Below are 19,354 nucleotides of genomic sequence, written 5' to 3'. Positions count from 1 at the left end.
TATACTGTTATCTTCTCAGAAAGGTGACACAGCTCTGCATATTGCCATTCGTGGGAGAAGCCGCAAACTCGCTGAGCTGCTCTTGAGGAACCCTAAAGATGGTCGTCTGCTCTACCGGCCCAATAAAGAAGGAGAGACACCCTACAACATTGACTGCACTCACCAGAAGAGCATCCTCACCCAGATATTTGGAGCCAGTGAGTATTTCTTCAAACAGACCTTGTTTGCACAGTAACATGTCTGTCTCCAACACTTCTGATGTGTTCCTCCCCAGAGCACCTGTCTCCCTCTGAGTGTGACGGGGACATGCTGGGTTATGACCTGTACAGCAGCGCTCTGGCAGACATCCTGAGTGAGCCCACCATGCAGCCGCCCATCTGTGTGGGTCTTTACGCCCAGTGGGGCAGCGGCAAGTCCTTCCTGCTTAAGAAACTGGAGGGTATGAGCCAGAAATGACTATTGAAAATCTGGAGGGCCTTATTGGATCTGAATGAGATCTGATGGTGTTTTTTACTGTTTCAGATGAGATGAAGACGTTCGCCGGGCAGCAGGTGGAGCCGTTGTTCCAGTTCTCGTGGTTGGTGGTGGTTTTGACTCTGCTGCTCTGTGGATCTGTGGCTCTTGTCCTTGGCTTTGCCGTTGACACTAAACTGGCCATCGCTGTGGCCCTCAGCCTGCTCGCCCTATTGTACATCTTCTTTGGTGAGCAATTGTCAAATTTACTGTCATGCCTCTGATTACAGACCAAGCATTAAAAAAGGAGTATAGTTCCCTTGGAACCACAGGGCAACATATAACAGAGAAGGACAATGGCAACTTTATAGTAAACCACAATAATACAGAAATAAAAAACATGTAAACTACAAGTCAGTAATAGAGTAGTACTCAACCAGTGCAGGCTTTTTATTGATGATTCATATTACATTTTCTCCCACTTGCTCTGTTATATGGGTGTTCATCTTTTGGTTACCAAGTGGCACTGAACCGTACATATAAATGTGTCCACCAGAGTGCAGCATTGTTCTTCAGAATCTCATGAATTGCCTGTTCTGCGTTTATCTTGTTGTACATTCTCGCAAACTTCTGGTTCAGTTCATATCAAAAGGTGACCGTGCACCATCTCAGTCTCCTGTGTTTTTGAATGGTGTATGCAGTGTTGGTGTACTTCGGTGGGAGAAAAGGAGGGGAGGGTTGGAGTTGGGCCTGGGTCCTCAGCACCAGACTGGCCCGCCACATTGGCTACTTGGAGCTTCTTCTCAAACTCATGTTCGTCAATCCCCCTGAGCTTCCAGAGCAGACCACCAAAGCCCTGCCTGTCAGGTAGAGCCCTCAGAATACTGCACACTTCACCAAACACATCCACCTACTTTACACTGATGTATAATGGGTGTTTATTCATATGCAAAGTTGAAATAAAATAAGATAAAGATGTAAACTGTATAAAGATGTAATCTACTTTGCCTAATGCTTTGGAAGCAGGATAAATTTATGCTGTGAACATTCTCTTCATGACATTAGATTACCTGCACATTCTGTTGAAACACGCACATGTGTGATGCTCATTTCCAGTCAGTCTTTTTTTGTTCTCCATCTGTCCAGGTTTCTGTTCACGGACTATAACCGTCTGTCGAGTGTGGGAGGGGAGACGTCCATGGCTGAAATGATAGCTACGCTGTCCGATGCCTGTGAGAGAGAGTTCGGCTTCTTGGCCACCAGACTTTTTAGGGTCTTCAAGAATGATGAAACTCAAGGTGTGCTTGTAAAATATGCAGTATGAACCTCGATAACAGAAACAATATTGAAAAACATTCTCAGTGCTTTTGATGAGTTCATTCTTGCCTAAAACAATAAAAAGCACAAGATTCTCTGTTACAGTGATTTCTATCATTGTAAAGGTTAGGCATAATGTAAAGCAGAGTTTGTCTTAAACCAGTGTTATGTTAGTATTATTAATATACTTTTATAGTATTTATTAATATTTTGATTTGGCTTGTTATTTTTATGTTTTAAATATAATTTAAATATTCATATTATTTTTGTATATATTAATTTGAATTTGAATATAAATGTGAATAATTTTATGTGTTTGTGTCATTTTTATTAGCTTTTGTTTTTAATATTTCTGTCAATTTTTTATCCCCAAGTTATTTTAGTAATTTTCATATTATTTTAATATTTCTGTCAATTTTTTATCCCCAAGTTATTTTAGTAATTAGCCCCTTAACTGTGTTTTTATTTTTCGTACATTTGATATAGATATATATTTTTAATATATATTATTATACTATTTTATTTTTTTGTGAACATAAAACTTGTATCATAGTTTCACCTTCAGTATAGTGAAATCCCATGTGGTCAAAAACTGTACTCTACTACATAGCTCTATATTAAGCATCAAAAATGGCCAATAATTATTTTATTAACAATAAATGGCATTCGCATAACATTTAATAATAGTATTATTTATTAATAATGCCATTACAGGTGTATATACTGTATATATCAGTTGTTTTATCACGGCTTCAAATGCAGCTCATCCAGTCACATTTTAAACTGTTTTGTTAGTATTTAACTTCAAGCTGTGTTTTTTTTTTTTACATCTTTTTTTACAGGAAAGAAGTGGAAGAAGACATGTTGCGTCCCCTCCTTCGTGCTCTTTGTGCTGACGTCAGGCTGTCTGATCACAGGCATGACCCTGCTGGCCATCTTCAAGGTGGACGCAGAGAACCTGACGGTGAACGCGGTTCTGATCGCCATGGCCAGTGTTGTGGGTCTGGCCGTGCTGCTGAACTGTCGGACCTGGTGGCGGGTGGCCGACTCTGTGCTGCACTCTCAGAGGAGGAGGCTCCTTAACGCTGCCAACAGCATGCACAAGCTCAAGAGTGAGGGATTCATGAAGGTGAGCCAATGATACTAATATAATATGTAATGTGACTAGTTATAGTCATCACTTTTACATTTATTTTCATTTAGCAGGTATTTTCTATGCAAAGTGGTTAACTCTGTGGCCTAACTAGGCAAGTCTTGAAGAGATGGATTTGCATGGTAATGTCCTCTAGAGCTGCACGATTAATCATTAAAAGATTGTGATCTTATTTCCAAATCACAACGATTCCTCTGTGTCTATTAAATCTTTGAAAAAATTCTTACCAGAACATTCAAATCTGTGTTTGTGCTGCCGCTGACACAGAGAGAGCAGTTATCATGTTTAGGTATGAAACAGCTTCACAAACAACTTTTTTCTTATTATCATTTATATAATCACAGAAGTACTGGGAAAATAGTTTATAGTTCGGATATTAACACTGATGTCTATGGCAGTGAACAAAATGAAGTAAATCATCAAATTTTTGCTTCAAATTGGCCTTTAAATAACTTTGTACAATGTTGATTACATTGAAGGTGGCGACAAGCGACTGTTAAAAAATGCATTTGTCATTGAATCATTCATTCAAGAGATTTGTTCAAAGCTGCTGATTCATTCAGTAATGGAACAAGTGAAGTATTTATGAGTGAGTCATTGAATTATTCATTCAGTTTATTTTTTTTTATTTTTTATTTTTTTACAGTTCACTCAAACTAATTAAACATTTTTGAATAGGCGGAGGCAATTAATATTTTGTCACAGCCTGTATGTTATTTTGCTTGGTTCAGAATCGTGGGAGAATAGTGATCTCTATTTGAAAGAAAAAAAATTGTGATTTGCAATTTATCCAGAATCGTGCAGCTCTAAAGTCCACATTAAAATTTTATTTCAGTATTTTATTTTATTTTATTTTATTTTATTTTATTTTATTTTATTTTTATTTTATTTTATTTTATTTTTAATTTAATTTAATTTTACTTTACTATTTTACTATTTTATTTTTTTTTTTTTTTTTTTTTTTTTTATTTTTTTTATTTAATTTAATTTAATTTAATTTTACTTTACTATTTTATTTTATTTTGTTTTATTTTATTTTATTTTATATTTTACTTTACTTAATTTAATTTAATTTAATTTAATTTAATTTAATTTAATTTTACTTTATTTTATTTTATTTTTTATTTTACTTAATTTAATTTAATTTAATTTTACTATTTTATTTTATTTTACTTTACTTTATTTTACTTTACTTTATTTTATTTTATTTTATTTTTTTTTTTTTTTTTACTTTACTTTATTTTATTTTATTTTTATTTATTTTATATTTTATTTATTTTTAGTTTTTTTATTTATTTTACTTTACATTACTTTACTTTCTTTTACTTTACTTTATTTTATGTTTATTTTATTTATTTTATTTATTTTATTTTATTTTACTTTATGTATTATTTTACTGTTTTTATTTTATTTTATTTTATTTTATTTTATTTATTTTTATTTTATTTTACTTTGTTTTATTTTTGATTTATTTTATTTTATTTTATTTTATTTTATGTTTATTTTACTTTACTTTACTTTACATTTTATTTTATTTTATTTTATTTTATTTTATTTTATTATTTTATTTTATTTTATTTTATTTTATTTTATTTTATAAAAATAAAAGCCCAGCTTCTTGAGAGCCCAGATCTTGAACCAGATGTTTTTAGATTTTATTTCAGGTCTTTTCCGAGACGACATCCTTCAGATTTGTGCTTTATTTTGTGAAAATGAAAAACGTTTAAAGCTTTTGTATTTTACTACATGTTGCTTTGTATAGCTGATCTATTTCCTTTTTCTCTCAGGTTTTGGTGTGAAGTGGAGCTGATGTCTATGGTTGGATTGGATAATTCCATTGATGGCTTCACTCAGAATCAGACCCGACTGGCTGTCATCATCGATGGCCTGGATTCCTGTGAACAAGATAAAGTGCTACAGATGCTTGATACGGTGCGTGTGTGTTTACGCTGCCATGCACAGCCCTGCATCAAACATCTCCCATATAATCAAATAATAGTATACAAATCTTTTTTTACTGTCAGGATCACATTTTCCGGTATATTCAACCAATGCCAAGAAGCTTTTGATGGCACAAGCCATCCATCTCCGCTGTAAACATAAAAGACTCATTCTGTCTGAGCACATTCACTTCCTACTCTTGACTAAATGGCCAAACAAGGTGCCTCATGTCCACTTTGTGGGCAGAACAAGCCCATTCACCTCTCAAACATTTCTGGATGTGCAGCACTGCTCAGAGTTCAGGCTTGTTTAGCTCCAGAAGTTCAGATTCCTCTCTCCCAGCTGGACTAATGGAATTTCCTTCAGCTAAATGTCATTATTTGGGTCTAATCCTCTTGTGTTGGCAGCCTGTTCACTGCTAATGAAATCTGCCATTTAACAGAGAGCCTGCAAAAACCCTCAAAGATTCCTTTGTGGCACAATTAGCCACATCTCTTTTAAATTCTGGTCTTTTTGTCTCGGATTTTGATAGGAATTATCAAAATTGGATTTTTCCTTCAAGTTTAATATTGTTCCAGTTGCTAAAACTGATGTTCTATAAGAAAAATGAGCGGTATGAATGCAGATGGCATTTTTTGTGCCACAATTTAGTTGGCGTGGAGAAACGTAACGTCAGCAGATATTTCACAGTGATTGCTACGGTCTACAAATCAGTATCCTGTGACACTTATACATATTCCGGTGTTCTTTATTAGTCTGGAAAGTCCCGTCACATTGAAATGAGTACATGTCTGGGTGTGTAAATGTATACAGAGTGGTTTGTGTGTAAACATACACATGATCCACGATATATAATTTGAGCTATAGGCCTGTGCAACATAGATAGTCTAATAGAATTATTACTAAGTAACTTAATTCATTTTGAGAGTGAAAGAGGAGAAAAATAGGCCACTTGTTTAGTATAGCACATTGATTTAGCATATTGTAACCAAAAAGCCTATCATAAGTACTGTATTATGTTCTTATGATATCTAATGTATTAACTAATTGCTAAATGACTAAATGTAAATTAACTAATAATAACCAATGTGCTCTAACCACTAGGCTCCAACTTGGACCAGATTTTCCCGTATTAATAAAGAGGAAACATTCTTGTCTCTTCTGTTTGCAGGTTCGGGTGCTCTTCTCTAAAGGTCCCTTTATCTCAATCTTTGCCAGTGACCCTCATATCATCATCAAGGCCATAAACCAGAACCTCAACAGTGTGCTACGTGACTCCAACATCAATGGCCATGACTACATGCGAAACATCATCCACCTGCCCGTGTTCCTCAACAGCCGTGGCCTCAGCACTGCCAAGAGACTCTGCATTTCCACTCCAGCCAATGCGGATCAGCTAAACTCTGATGGTCGGTACAGAAATTCCAATATGCATATTTTTATGAAATGTGTAAAAAGTACATACATACTGCTGTAGTGAGGGGGAAGTACTTTATAGGACAGGACAGCTGGTATGAAAATTGGGACTCTGTGTAAAGAAAGAATGTTTTCACCTTAAGTTTAAAATTCTGTTATTTACTCTCATGTCATTGTTTATAACTGTTGTTGTCCATACAGTGAAAGTCACCATTTACTTTGATTTTGGTTAAGCAGAAGAAAGTAAGTTGTACAGGTTTCAAATGAGTTGGAGGTTTGAAAATTTTTTTTTTGATTGGTATTTTTTTTTTTTTTTTTTGTTTTTTGTTGATTTATATTTTATTTTATTATTTTATTGAAATTTTATTTTTATATTATATTATTTTTATTAATTTTTTTTAATGTTATATTTTATTTTAATTACATTTTATTTCATTATATATTTAATTTATTGTTTTATATAACTTTTATTTTATTATGTTATTTTATTATATTTTTTTTGTTTAGTTTAATTTAATTAAAGTTTATATTTTTTATTTTATTTTATTTTATTTTATTTTTGTAACACCTCGATAGAATAATATTTTTATGTCAAGTGCTTTTCTCTTTTGTACTAGCTATACAAAAATGGCTCTCAAAAACCTTAAAACGGAAAATTCAGTAATAATTTTTTCACCTTCATGTTGTTCGAATCCTGTATGACTTTCTTTCTTTTGTGGAACAAAAAAATAAGAAATTTTAAAACATCTTACTGTTCTTTAATGTGTTTTATTTATAACAAGATGTTTGCATTCTGTTTATCTGATTTCTTTGATTTATGTGGCAGATAATTGTTGAGATTTGTCGTCTGCATCATTTGTGGTATAGTGCATGTAATAAAGACTAACAGCACAGCTTTTCTGCTCCGATACCTCCTCTGAACGTCTGACTCTCTCCATCTGTAGCGTGGCAAGAGGACATGGACAGGAAGTTGTCTCAGAACAGTCTCGGTGAGCAGGGCAGGCAGGGCAGCAAAACAGCACTGAACCGCCGGGTAAGACTCCCACCACTTCCCATCAGCACGATTTAAGATGGCCAGCTCAACGAAGGCCATATGGCCGCTATTACCTCATTAGTAACTCATTAATAACTCATTTATAACGGCTTTAACCATGCTTATTCTCTCTAACAAGCTCTTTTACGTCTGTATGACTCATTTATTCACAGTTAGAAGGACAGTTAGGACCAGGTCTTGTGTGTGTGTGATTTGGAGGTGGGGGGGTATTGTCAGAGACCCTGGACGCCGCCGAGGAGCGTCTGTAATTGATTTAATGTCTGTTTACTCTTCCCGCTGAGATGCCATTGCCTAATGACGGGGTGCAGCAGCAGTGGGTCTCGGTGACAAAGCACTGGCACGGCGGCACGGAGGCAGGAGGCTAAGTGGCTCCTCTGCTCGCCCTGCAAGGGCTGTTTGTTTGCTTGGCTGATTTATCTGCCTCCTTTATTTGGCCCCTCTTTATTTCAGGGGCAACCTCCTCTTGTTTTGCCTCTGCTGTTTCTTGGCTGAGCATCTGGCTCGCCGTACCCCTGATCTGCACGTTTTGTTGTGGAAAGTTGTTAAGCGGGTTCCGTGGAAGACTCCAGTCATTAAAGAAGAGAAATAGTAGGGTGGCTTTGAAAGTGTTGTGTCCTTTTCTTGCTTAGTGTGATTATGTCCCATTAGGCTGTGAGGTCAAACTGAGGTTCTGCTGGGGTCTTTCTTGATGCACAAAGACGATCTTCAATATAGTGGAGCCTAGTTTTGATACATTTAAGATTAATTTCTTCATGCATATTTTTACATAAGTCTCCCCTCCATCATCCTGGATCAAAAAGGGGCCACCTTATTGATGGCCATGTGTTCCAAGTAGCAGTCAAGTCACAAGTTCAGCATTAAAACCTTCAAAATGGGCTTAAAGCTCTGACCCTCCAGTGCTCGTGATCGACTCTGGATTGTACTTGTAGTGAACCGGCTGAAGCTTTAAGAGAACAGCAGACATATCAGTCAGACAGACCTCTAAGGACAAGTCAAACAGTCACGCACAGCAAATTGCCCAGACACAACATTGAACCAGCAGCTCCAGACACAACCCACTGCAACTGCCATTTCACTGGTTCATTCTCAAACATCAGTGAAACTTTGTCCTTTTCTGATGAGTGCTGATCCAACATTTCCAACATGCACTCTCAAGTAACAAATATGTAACTCGACAATTTGACAGCACTAAGAAAGATGAAAATAAATTCAATTAATATTTATAATTACAATCATTATTATTCATAATGTATATTTATATATTATTTAATTTTATATAATAATAATAGTAGAAGTAGCAGTAATAATATAGAATATTCGATCAATGTTATTATGTTATTTGATGTTTTTATTGTATTTTACTTGTATTCATAGTTAATGCATATTTACTACTGTGGTCAAATCATTACTTAATACATATTATTTTTATTATATTTTATTTCTATTACAATACAATATTTTTGTTATATTTTTAATATTTATTATTTCCATTTGCATTCTTATAGTCTTTATCGTTATTTCATACATATTATTTTTACTGTATTCTAGCTCTATTATTATATTTTAGTTTATTTCTGTATAATATATTTTACATTCATGGTTTTAATAATGCATACGTTTTCATTTTCATTGGTTAAATTATTGCTGTTGTGGTCAAATTTAATGCTTCATATATCCACTAAAAATGATGTTGGGACCAGTAGGTTTAAAGTAATTTCAGGAAATGTTTGCCGTAAGTTTATCATTTGTTTGCAGATTCCATTTTGTCTCAGTTGCTGAAAAACAAAGTATGTAAAACGTCTATAACTCACATGCTTTTCTCCACAACTGTATTTGTTATGTAATTTGTATATGTAGCTTAAATGTCGAAATACTTTCTGCGGCCGCTGTTTGGCGTTTATGATTTATACTGCACAATGATTGGAAAGTTGCATCTTAAGAGTATATGTATGTGTGTGTCTGTTAGCAAAAGAGAGAGACCGAACTGTGAAGAGAATGATTAAATCTCGTGGAAACACAATGCACTTGTAGTTGACAGGTACATGACAGTATACTAAATCAAAACATGCAGAAGATGCCTACAGTTATCACACAGATGCTACAGGCCTCCTGACATTGAGTTGTCTGTATATTGGTGTGTAGGACACGTACCGCAGGAGACAGATGCAGCGCTCTGTCACGCGCCAGATGTCCTTTGACCTGACCAAGCTGCTGGTCACCGAAGACTGGTTCAGTGACATCAGCCCTCAGACGATGAGGAGACTGCTCAACATAGTGTCAGTCACAGGTCAGTGTGACCCAATTATACTTCCATACATTCGTTATTGATTGTGGCGTGTTAAAGTCATGAGCAGTGAGTTAACAAAGATATAACGGTAACGAAGTGTCTTTTGTTAGGTCGCCTACTTAGAGCCAATCAGATCATTTTTAACTGGGACCGACTAGCGTCCTGGATCAACCTGACGGAGGAGTGGCCGTACCGCACATCCTGGATCATTCTCTTCCTGGAGGAAACTGATGGAGTCTCAGACCAGGTCACACTGAGAACCATCTATGAGAGGTCAGCTTACACATCCTCTGTACCTCACATCAAACGCTAAGTATCATAACATACATATATTATAACTGGGAATTTGAATGAAAATGTATTTATTTAGTTCTTTATCTACGTATTTAGTTTTAACATTTATTTATTTATTACTTATTTATTTACTTAATTATATTATTTAGTTTTTTTTGCTTATTTCTTTTAGTTTTTTGTTATTTATCTATATCTTTATTTTTATTTAGTTATTTATCTATTATTAATTTTATTATTTCTTATTTTACTGTTATTAATTTTATTATCATTTATGTATTAATTTATTTACTTAATTCTATTATTTAGTTATTTCTATTACTACTTTATTTAGTTTTTTGTTATTATTTTTCTTGTTTAGTGTATTTATTTAGATTTTAATTTCTAATATTTCAATTAGTTATTTCTCTTATTTATTTATTTTATTTTATTTAGTTATTAATTTATTATTCATTATTTCTTATTTTATCTTTAGTAATTGTATTATTATTTATTAATATTGTTTATTTATTTATATACTTATATAATTCTGTATTTAGTTATTTCTTTCACTTTTTTTATTTAGTTTTTGTTATTTAACTGTTTTTTTTTTCATTTTCTTGTTTAGTGTATTTATTTAGATCTTAATTTCTATTATTTCAGTTAGTTAATTATTTTATTTATTTATTTATTTATTTATTTTATATTTAGCTATTTATCTATTATTATTTTTATTATTTCTTATTTTAACGTTATTCATTTTATTATTTATTTATTTATTTAGTTATATTTATTTAAGTTGTTTCTTTAATTCCATGATCCATTTGTTTAGTTCTTTAATTCCAAAATGATTATTACTGTTATTATTATTTTAGTCCTTGTGGCTTTTTTTTCTGTTGATGCATATGGCACGAAAATTTCTTTTGTTCTAATTTGTTGTGCTTTCAATGTAATAATGCCTGCAACCTGCAGGTGGCAGTAGGAAATCTATGTTCCTTCTATTTCATTTTTGGTCCACAGCACAATTCCTATAAATCAGGATGTCTCACTGAGTATGATGTACCATGAAGTATTTCAAGCTTTGATCTTTCCTTTCATCCGCTTACAGCAGGATTTTCATATATGAACAGCAAAACAAAATGAATGCTGCTCAGTCGCTGCCTGACTAAAAGACTGTCACTCTTTAATAATTGTCTTATTTACTTGTTGTCGTCAAACATGCAACACATCATCACAGTTACATCTGCTGCAACCTCTCTAGAGGGTTTGACTAGTGTGTGTGAATGTGTGTAGCTGCTGTAAGGGGAGATGTTGAGGCCGTTAGGTTTGCTGATGCTCAGTGTTTGGCCTTTAAAGGTTGCTCTGTCACACTGCACTAACATGCTGTGACTCCTGGGGCTGTAGAAGTGTCAGAGCATCTCAGTGTCAGCATCTGCTCTCTCTCCCCATCGCTCTTTCTTTCCCAGCCCCCATGATGCCCTTTAGCGCTTAGTCTCACCCATTTTTCTCCTCTTTCATACCCCAAAATATCCTTCATTTCCTCGTGTCCACACTAGCGCTGCATTTCGGTGCAGGTGGGTGGCAGTGAATCGTTCACTGTGGATGTTAAAATAGAGGCTTGTCATGTTGTTCTGTTATCTGTCACAGATGTTGCTCAGATAAGAAACTGTCAAATCTACTGGTGCTTTTTTCTTCCTTCTGTTGCACTCTCGAGGTCACGTGGCCATACATTTGCTCGCTTTTTATAGAAATGAGTGTGAGTCACAGTGGCTGGCATAGACGCAGACCTGCGTCCATTTTAGCAGCCATTTCTCAATGATTAGCCATAAAGCTATATGTTGGTTCATTGTGAAGGCGTTTTAGGCCTGTTGGTCTCTTGACCAGAGCGATCTGGATGGGTGTGGTCCACACTGATGTAAGAGCCAATCAGGAAGCTCCGTAGTGGCAGGCGAGTGAGTTTCATAGGTCAGCTGTCGTTTTCAGTTGAGTCACAAGGCCTAGGCTTGTGTTCTCGCTCTTGTGATAGTGTGTGAAGACCAGTGGACTGATATAATTTGCTCGGGAAATGGACATACTGTGTGTGTATGAGAGTGTGTGTGGGTGTGTTGCACGGTTTAGCTTGGTTTTCTACATCCTTCTGCCTTTCTCTCAACACACACACACACACACACACACACACACACACACACACACACACACACACACACACACACACACACACACACATTCCTAGAAGAGAGAAGTGGCGAAATCCCCTCTTTGTAACATTGCTCCATGGCAGGTCATTATGAGGCTGAGCTCTCACAGTACCTTTGTGTGTTTTCTGGTGTGTGAGTGTGTGTTTGTTTGTGACACATTTTGTTCATACAGTTTGCACAACATACTGTAACCCTTAAAACCCAATGCGAGACACACCAAAAACGATTTGTGTGTCATTGTAACTATAAGAATTGGTCAGGATAGATGACTAGTAAGCTAGTTGATTATCAAGTTTGACTAGTTATCTATATTTTTCCTTCCTTCTTTGAGAATGTTTAGTGTAGTTACAAATTTGTTAGCAGAGAAGATGCATCTGAAAATTATTTTGACTTCCTTTAAAGCACTGTTAAAAATATTAAAGGGGTCATGAACGTCATGTTTTCTGAAGTCTACTTATAATGTTATTAAGATTTTTAAATGAAAAACATCATGATTTATAAGTGATAGGCTTTTTCGATCCTGTTTAAGGATGCCAACTGCTATGATAGGGTAACAGTTTTGGATATTAAAATAATAGATGGATGCTGCTGTGATTTACACTGAAAAAAAAATCTGTGTCATTTTGGTTAAAAATATAAATAATCCAGTATGAAATGACTCATTTTTGCAGCTTGGTTTCAATAAGAGTTGTTTTTGGAATAACAAGGAAGTTTTGAGTCATGAAATTTACAGGATATTTTTTATAGTGCAATGAACTCTTATATATCAAGAGATCAAGGGGAATTTAATTTCTCAACTCATGACTGCTTTAAAGTATAATTGTGTACTTTTTAAAAAAAAAATTGTTGATTTGTCACGTCTCACTCTTTATGCAGAATCGTACATGCAGAATCTTACAATGTATTTTAATCCCTTTTTTTTTTTTTTAATTGTTACAATTTCTAAAGTTTGTCCCAAGACATATGTATGAATATGCGAATATGTCTTGTGTAAACGCCCGCTAAAAAACTGTGCCTGGTGGACATGACCCTAAACCTAAAAAAATATGCAGGGCTTCTTTAAGACTAACAGGTTAAATGAACAATTTAGTAGTAGTTTTGTGCAATTTATATATATTGCACCTTGTATAGATTTAAAGTAACTCAAAGTACAATAAAACTGTCATATTGTGTAATATTATATATGCATTTGCATTTTTCAGGTGAGAGAAAATGAAAACATGTCTCTGTTCCTTTACATCTTCCAGTGAAACAAAATGTCATATTTGGGGGAATTTTCATGAGAGGAACTCTTAGTCATAGTAATAAATCTATTGTAATTTTAGTAATCATAGTCTTTGTAATGTGATTTATTTGAGATTATGGTTGTCATAATACAAACTTTTCAGTAGTCAATGCCAATATCATGAAAATTTCATGACTCTTGATGATACCTGTACCTATTTCAAAAAAACAATGTGCTTTTGAACTGTAGTATGTTACAACTCTGTAGTATGGAAACAACTCTCCAGTTCCTCTGTGATCCGGCCCTTTAATCTGCACCAGAATGTGTATAATCTGTTAATAACATCAGCTTGTTTTATGATTAACATTTAGACAGGCTACAGTAATTCGACGAGCAGGCGAAACACAAGGATTTCTGTGTAAACTGCCTTATAACCACCAGGTCACTAGTGTTTGTACCTCTGTATTTTGAGTAAAACTAAAAATTACTCTTAGTCCACTCACCAAAAAGCCCAACATACCTAGACAAATTGAAAGAAAAATGCTCAGCCAATTCCCTTTCAGCCTGAATTCGACTCAAGTCATTCTCTGTTTCAGTGTAAAGTTTTTTTTTTAGACCACTCTGTGCTTAATGGTCTCTCTTCTGAAAGACCATGAGTCACGGTTGTTTTTGGTCTTTACGACCATTATTTCAGACCGAGAATGTCTTAGTTATAGTTAGACGCATTTGGGCCATTTTTCTATAAAAAGCAAATGGGCGGAAGTCTGAATGGAAAGCGAGTGAGCGAGAGAGATGTTGTGGTGGCTGATGGCCATGATCTGTAGTGGACTTTTTGAGCAGAGTCAGGTCCACCTGGAGTTTATTTATGGCACTTTGCTCCGTTTTTATGCTTGTTACGAGGTGTGGCCCGCCGAGCCGGTTCTTCTCTGACATCTGGTGTCCGGCTTGTGCCAGGATGGTATGACAGAACCTGAGTGGGCCGGGTACTATGCCCAGCCCGCCCTCCCTTTATCAGCCAGCTCTGTCCTGCTAACATATGTCCCCGCCGCCCCTACTCCAAGAGCGGCCTTTGTTAATTAACCCACCAGGAGAGTTGGCGTGGCATGCTCCATAACGACCAATCGCTGGAGGGGTTCAATGTGAACGCGCAGGAAAGAAGACACGCCCCTTCACCTTTCGTCCACACCACCCGCACATCTCGGCATCTTCTTGGCATGCCAACTCGGTGTGACATTCACCGGTGAAAGAAAAAGAACACGGAAGCCCTTCCGCTTTCTGAAAGGCTCGTCCCGCTCACAATGCTTCCTGTCACAATGCTCAGCTTATTCATTGAGGGAACAATCGGCTCTCAGTGCTGGGCTTCAAATCCAGGATTTAAAGCGATTTTTAGCGAAACTTTCTAACTAATGACACTCGAAATGAATGCATGCGAGGCTATTGAAGCTAATTAGACAGACTCTTCTCCCAAGTACTGAAACATTAAGATGACATACTGTTCATTCAGGATTACTTTAATTGGTACAATTATTGTAATTTCAGTCGCAATTACGTCGGGAGATAAAAGCGCCTTCTGAAGCACATTTATGTGATTTCCTTTATGCGAAAAGCCTAATAAGCCTTTAAATAATTTGTGTGAAAAGCACACGGCTTCCTTTATTCTGCTCTTTTAGACCTCTTTGCCTTTGAGTTGGGACTTCTCACTTTTCTGTGGATTTGTATTTTTGTCACGTTCCGGTCTTGTCTCTAGCATATCGATGTGTTTTCTCCTCTGCCTTTGGAGGGAAGCTATTGTCCATGAACCTGATCCTTCAAGAACTCTTTGGTGGAAGAGGTAAACTTAGTAATTTAAAAAGTGCAGCCATTATTTGCCCAGAGGCCCTATAAATGATTAGCTTGTTGAAAGCCCCATCTATTCCCCAAAGGAGAGAAGCACAATCTAAGATAGGGAGTGCATTTATTGGGCGCAGAAAGTGACCTTCAGATGGATGAGATGAGTTTGAAAGTGGGGAAGAGGTTGTGTGCTGCACAGAGGGATTTAAAGTTGCTCTTTGGATCGTTTCTGCGATGCATTGTGGGTTTGTGCCGTGAGGTCCGCTTTCATGGCCATTACTCTGAATAAAAGAAAGGCCATCATGCTGGCTCACATGTGTCAAGGCTAATTATTTATCCATTAATCACTCAGTTTCCAGGGAATTGAAATTGTCACCCGGAACCCTAAGGTGTTGTGTCAGCAAATCTAAGGAAAGAACCATTAGTGTGAAACCAAAAGGATGTACTCAGTAACCTGTCACTGTTGAGGCTAAGACTGAAATTCATGGGTGATGCAACTCTAACTTAGGTAGAGGCACTATAAAGGGTTTCGCAGAAAGATGATGGCCTACTTACAAATACTAAAGACCACATGATCTTAATCAGTTGAGACTGATTTTTACGTTAGGCAAGAGTAGTATGCTCTAAATGGTTCCTTGCTGCTTTTTGTGATATGAACTTTCTAAAGCAGCTGAAACTCAGATAACCTGGCTTGTTAGTCCAATAAAAAGGGGTCATATGACTTTGCTAAAAAGAACATTATGTTGTGTATTTGGTGTAATGCAATGCTTTTATGCTGTTTAAGGTTAAAAAAACACATTATTTTCCACATAATGTACATTATTGTTGCTCGTCTATGCCCCGCCTTTCTGAAACGCATAGATTTTTTTACAAAGCTCATCATTCTGAAAAGCGAGGTGTGCTCTGATTGGCCGAATACCTCATGCGTGTAACGGAAATGTTATGCCCCTTACCATACTGTGATGCCGAGTCCCGGTGTGAACACCGGCACGACGAGACAAAAACAATAAAACCCTTTACAAATGAGGCATTTGTTGCATCCAGTGGGGACATAATTACTGATTATAATGACTTATACTGTCTTTTTACGTGTTGTGTTGCGTAACGCGCCACGTAAACATAAAAACATGTCTGCATTTGTGATCAGAGAAACGACAAATAACAAGCACTACTCTACACTGCTCAAAACTCACGTTTGAATTATCAGTGGCAAATTCTTTAAATATAAAAAAAACTTACTTACAGGCTGTGAGTCAGAAGCACCAGACTGTCCTTGCGAAGTTGGAACTGCCCTACTTTACAGAAACAGCCTTTGAGCACAGGAAACAGTCCTCCATAAAATGCACAGCACACATCTGAATATTTGGGTTGAACTGTTCTGGAACAGTGTTGTAAATAGTGGACAAGTCTTAACTCTTATAAAGAATATCTCTTTGGATTTAAGACTTTAGTCTTTGCAACTTTACAGATCTTCTTTATGCACCAAGACCTTGTAACACTCCAAAGAGAAAGGAAAAATTTAAATCGCATCATATGACCCCTTTAAATAACTTATTCTTTCCAACTTTAGTTAACTCAAGTTCAGGTAACTTCGGACATCATGGCACATACCTGCCTTGTAAAGGTAAAAGGCTGTAACTTCATTTTGAAAATGAGTTATTGTTATTTTTGGGACATTCAAGACTTTCTATATTATGTGGATAGGTATCTTGAGTCAATTTCATTGTTTTTCCGGGAAAAATAATGGGTTGTCTTAACAGTCACTTCCAAAAGCCAATGAGAAACCAAGTCAGGACACCGCATAATGCCAGTTACCCCTCTTTGACATTGACTTTGATTTGAAATCCTCAAATTGGGTTACGGTGTTGCCTTTGTTTAAACGTGCATCAATATGTAGTTACTGTACCAGCCTGGATTTATACGGTATTCCGCCTTTGTTTTACTTTCCATCAAAGTCTGTTGTGTTAACATTACAGTGTAGTTTGTGTACTTTCATACATCTGTCACTGAAGCGCACTTCATTATCCAAACAAATCAGAAAGATTGTGATGTACCAAACTGCTCCATATAACAAAGCACTGTAAACAAGCAAAGACTAGATAACTTAGAAAAAACTAATTTTATTTTTCTTTTTATAATGCCGGTTATTCACTCAGTGCCAGCCTGTCAGTCTGTGGCTGCCCACTTTTAGCTGCACGTGTGTGGACTCGAATGCCGTGACTTTGTAGCATGTACCTATCACACATAAAATCAGTAGTAACAGTTCGCAAACAAATCCACATTCTACCTTTTCTTGTAACCCGATAAAATCCATGGCAATTAACGTCATCTGAGATGTTTAATCCACAAGCATTCTAAGCATTATTCCTACTTGCTGATGTTCACATTAATCCACAAGTCGTCCTTTTAGGTTAGGCTGTTTTCATTCAGTTCAATATAAAAGCAATTAGGCTCTGTCTTGTGTCCTTTTATGTAAGTGAACTTTGCAAATAAATAGGTAGCAAAATGGTGTACACTACATGTTTAACTTTTTGTCTGTTTGTTATGGTTAGAGAAACAATTAATATATTCACATTACTATAAGTTATAGCATATTAAATCACTAGAGCCCATGATCACTACATTTTATACAGTTGTTACTATAATGATTTGGTAAATGGTGATCAGCAACCAAATATTGATAATGTGGGAGTTGCTGCCTTTTGGCATTTGCCTCAAGTTTAAGCTAAAGATTTTTTTATGTATATAATTTTCATTACTAAAACATTCCACATTTCCAGTGTCCTTATTAATTTGGCTGGACAAAAACAACAACAACAACAAAAAACTTTAAAGTCATTTTTCTCAGTTCCACACTCTTAACAAGTTAGATTTTTGCCTTTGTAGGTTATTTCCACCTTTGTCAGTTAATTTCACTGTTATTTTATTTATATTCTACATTGTCGTCTTCTTGCGGCTCAGCTGTTGAGCGTTGTGGGAAGAGGCTGGAGTGTGTCCTCCTAGTGGACCCTCCAGTTGTATACATTTGGAAAGATGTTTTTACTCTTTGATCAGATTATGATTAATCATAAGGATCTGTTCTAGATGTTAGATGATTCTCTTGGGTTTCTATTGTTAAACATACCATCACTTTGGTCAGGTTGCTCTGTCTAGTCAATCTATTTTGGGCAAAGATCCTCTCAAAGCTTTACCTGCCAATAACCAACATCATTAGACTTAGATCTATAAATATCTATTGTTTTCCAGTTTAACTGTGTTCCACTGCTTCTCTGGGGTAGCGCTCAGCTTTCATCAATAGGGAAAAAAATCCCATGAGAGTTTTTTTTTTTTATGCTTCTGGGCAAGACGCTTTTGTTTACAGATGGGTTTACCCATTTCTCAGAGTTTGGCTGACAGTTTTGAGGTTTCTTTGGGTTCTTGCACTTCTTAGTTCATCTCAGTCTTCATGTATTTGTGATTTGTGACAAAAAAGTTGAACTAATTGAGACCTGAATGAAACAGCTTGGAGTGAACATCTACCAAAGTCAACCCTGCCTCTTCTAGCACCTCACCATCCACCTATCATGCAAAACTTCATGACTGGTGATGGCGACTGTTGTTCTTTTCATGGTTGGCACATTGATTCTCTTTATGGAGCTCAGAACATAAATATATGCTGGCATTATGTGTCTTGTGGAGGGCAGGGTGGCACTGGCGCGTTTGAGCCTGATTGAGCATCCTCAAACTGTCCACACAAGGGTGACTGTAAGCAGAGTCAAGTGGCACATTCAAGGGAAAATAGTGGGAAAATTATACTGATTCCCATCAGCTGCTGTGTGTGGGAGTCTTTGAAAAAGAAGAAGAGGAAGAAGAAAGAGCTAAACCAGCTTTGGGATTGATTAGCATTTGGATAAACCCAATGAGAGACCTCTCAAGTGGCCAACATTGGGTCGCTAGCCCAAACGACGCAACACGGCCCCAATCAATAGCAGTATTGTTTGAGATTCCTTCGGTGCTTTTATCTTTGTGTGCACTGTTTAAAACGGCAAGTATCTTAAACAGCAGAGCTTAATTTTTTCTCATAGCAATTGTCTCTCATAGCAAATGCAAGAATTTCAAAAGTAATTGTTAAACAAATCTCTTGATGTCGAAGCCAACTTCTTCTCCCACCAGCTTCAAAAGATCTCTTTTTCTGGTGGAAGAATTACATCAGCTTCAATTGATTATAAAT

The 19,354-nt window shown here is 36.0% G+C and overlaps 1 protein-coding gene across 1 annotated transcript in view; it reads left to right on the top strand.

The window, feature by feature from the left end:
• The window catches only part of LOC109107066 (kinase D-interacting substrate of 220 kDa B-like), a 57,124-nt gene that overhangs the window by 12,933 nt on the left and 24,837 nt on the right, over nucleotides 1-19,354 (top strand). The window contains 11 exon segments of the mRNA XM_042742612.1: nucleotides 20-197; nucleotides 275-439; nucleotides 523-702; nucleotides 1,155-1,320; nucleotides 1,600-1,751; nucleotides 2,613-2,925; nucleotides 4,711-4,855; nucleotides 6,036-6,273; nucleotides 7,225-7,313; nucleotides 9,477-9,621; nucleotides 9,732-9,894. Coding sequence (XP_042598546.1) covers nucleotides 20-197; nucleotides 275-439; nucleotides 523-702; nucleotides 1,155-1,320; nucleotides 1,600-1,751; nucleotides 2,613-2,925; nucleotides 4,711-4,855; nucleotides 6,036-6,273; nucleotides 7,225-7,313; nucleotides 9,477-9,621; nucleotides 9,732-9,894 — 1,934 coding nt within the window.

This window comes from Cyprinus carpio, chromosome B17 (assembly GCF_018340385.1).
Source record: "Cyprinus carpio isolate SPL01 chromosome B17, ASM1834038v1, whole genome shotgun sequence".
Taxonomy (NCBI): domain Eukaryota; kingdom Metazoa; phylum Chordata; class Actinopteri; order Cypriniformes; family Cyprinidae; genus Cyprinus; species Cyprinus carpio.
The sequence above is the reverse complement of the archived record's forward strand: the minus strand, read 5'-3'. Positions and strand labels throughout refer to the sequence as shown.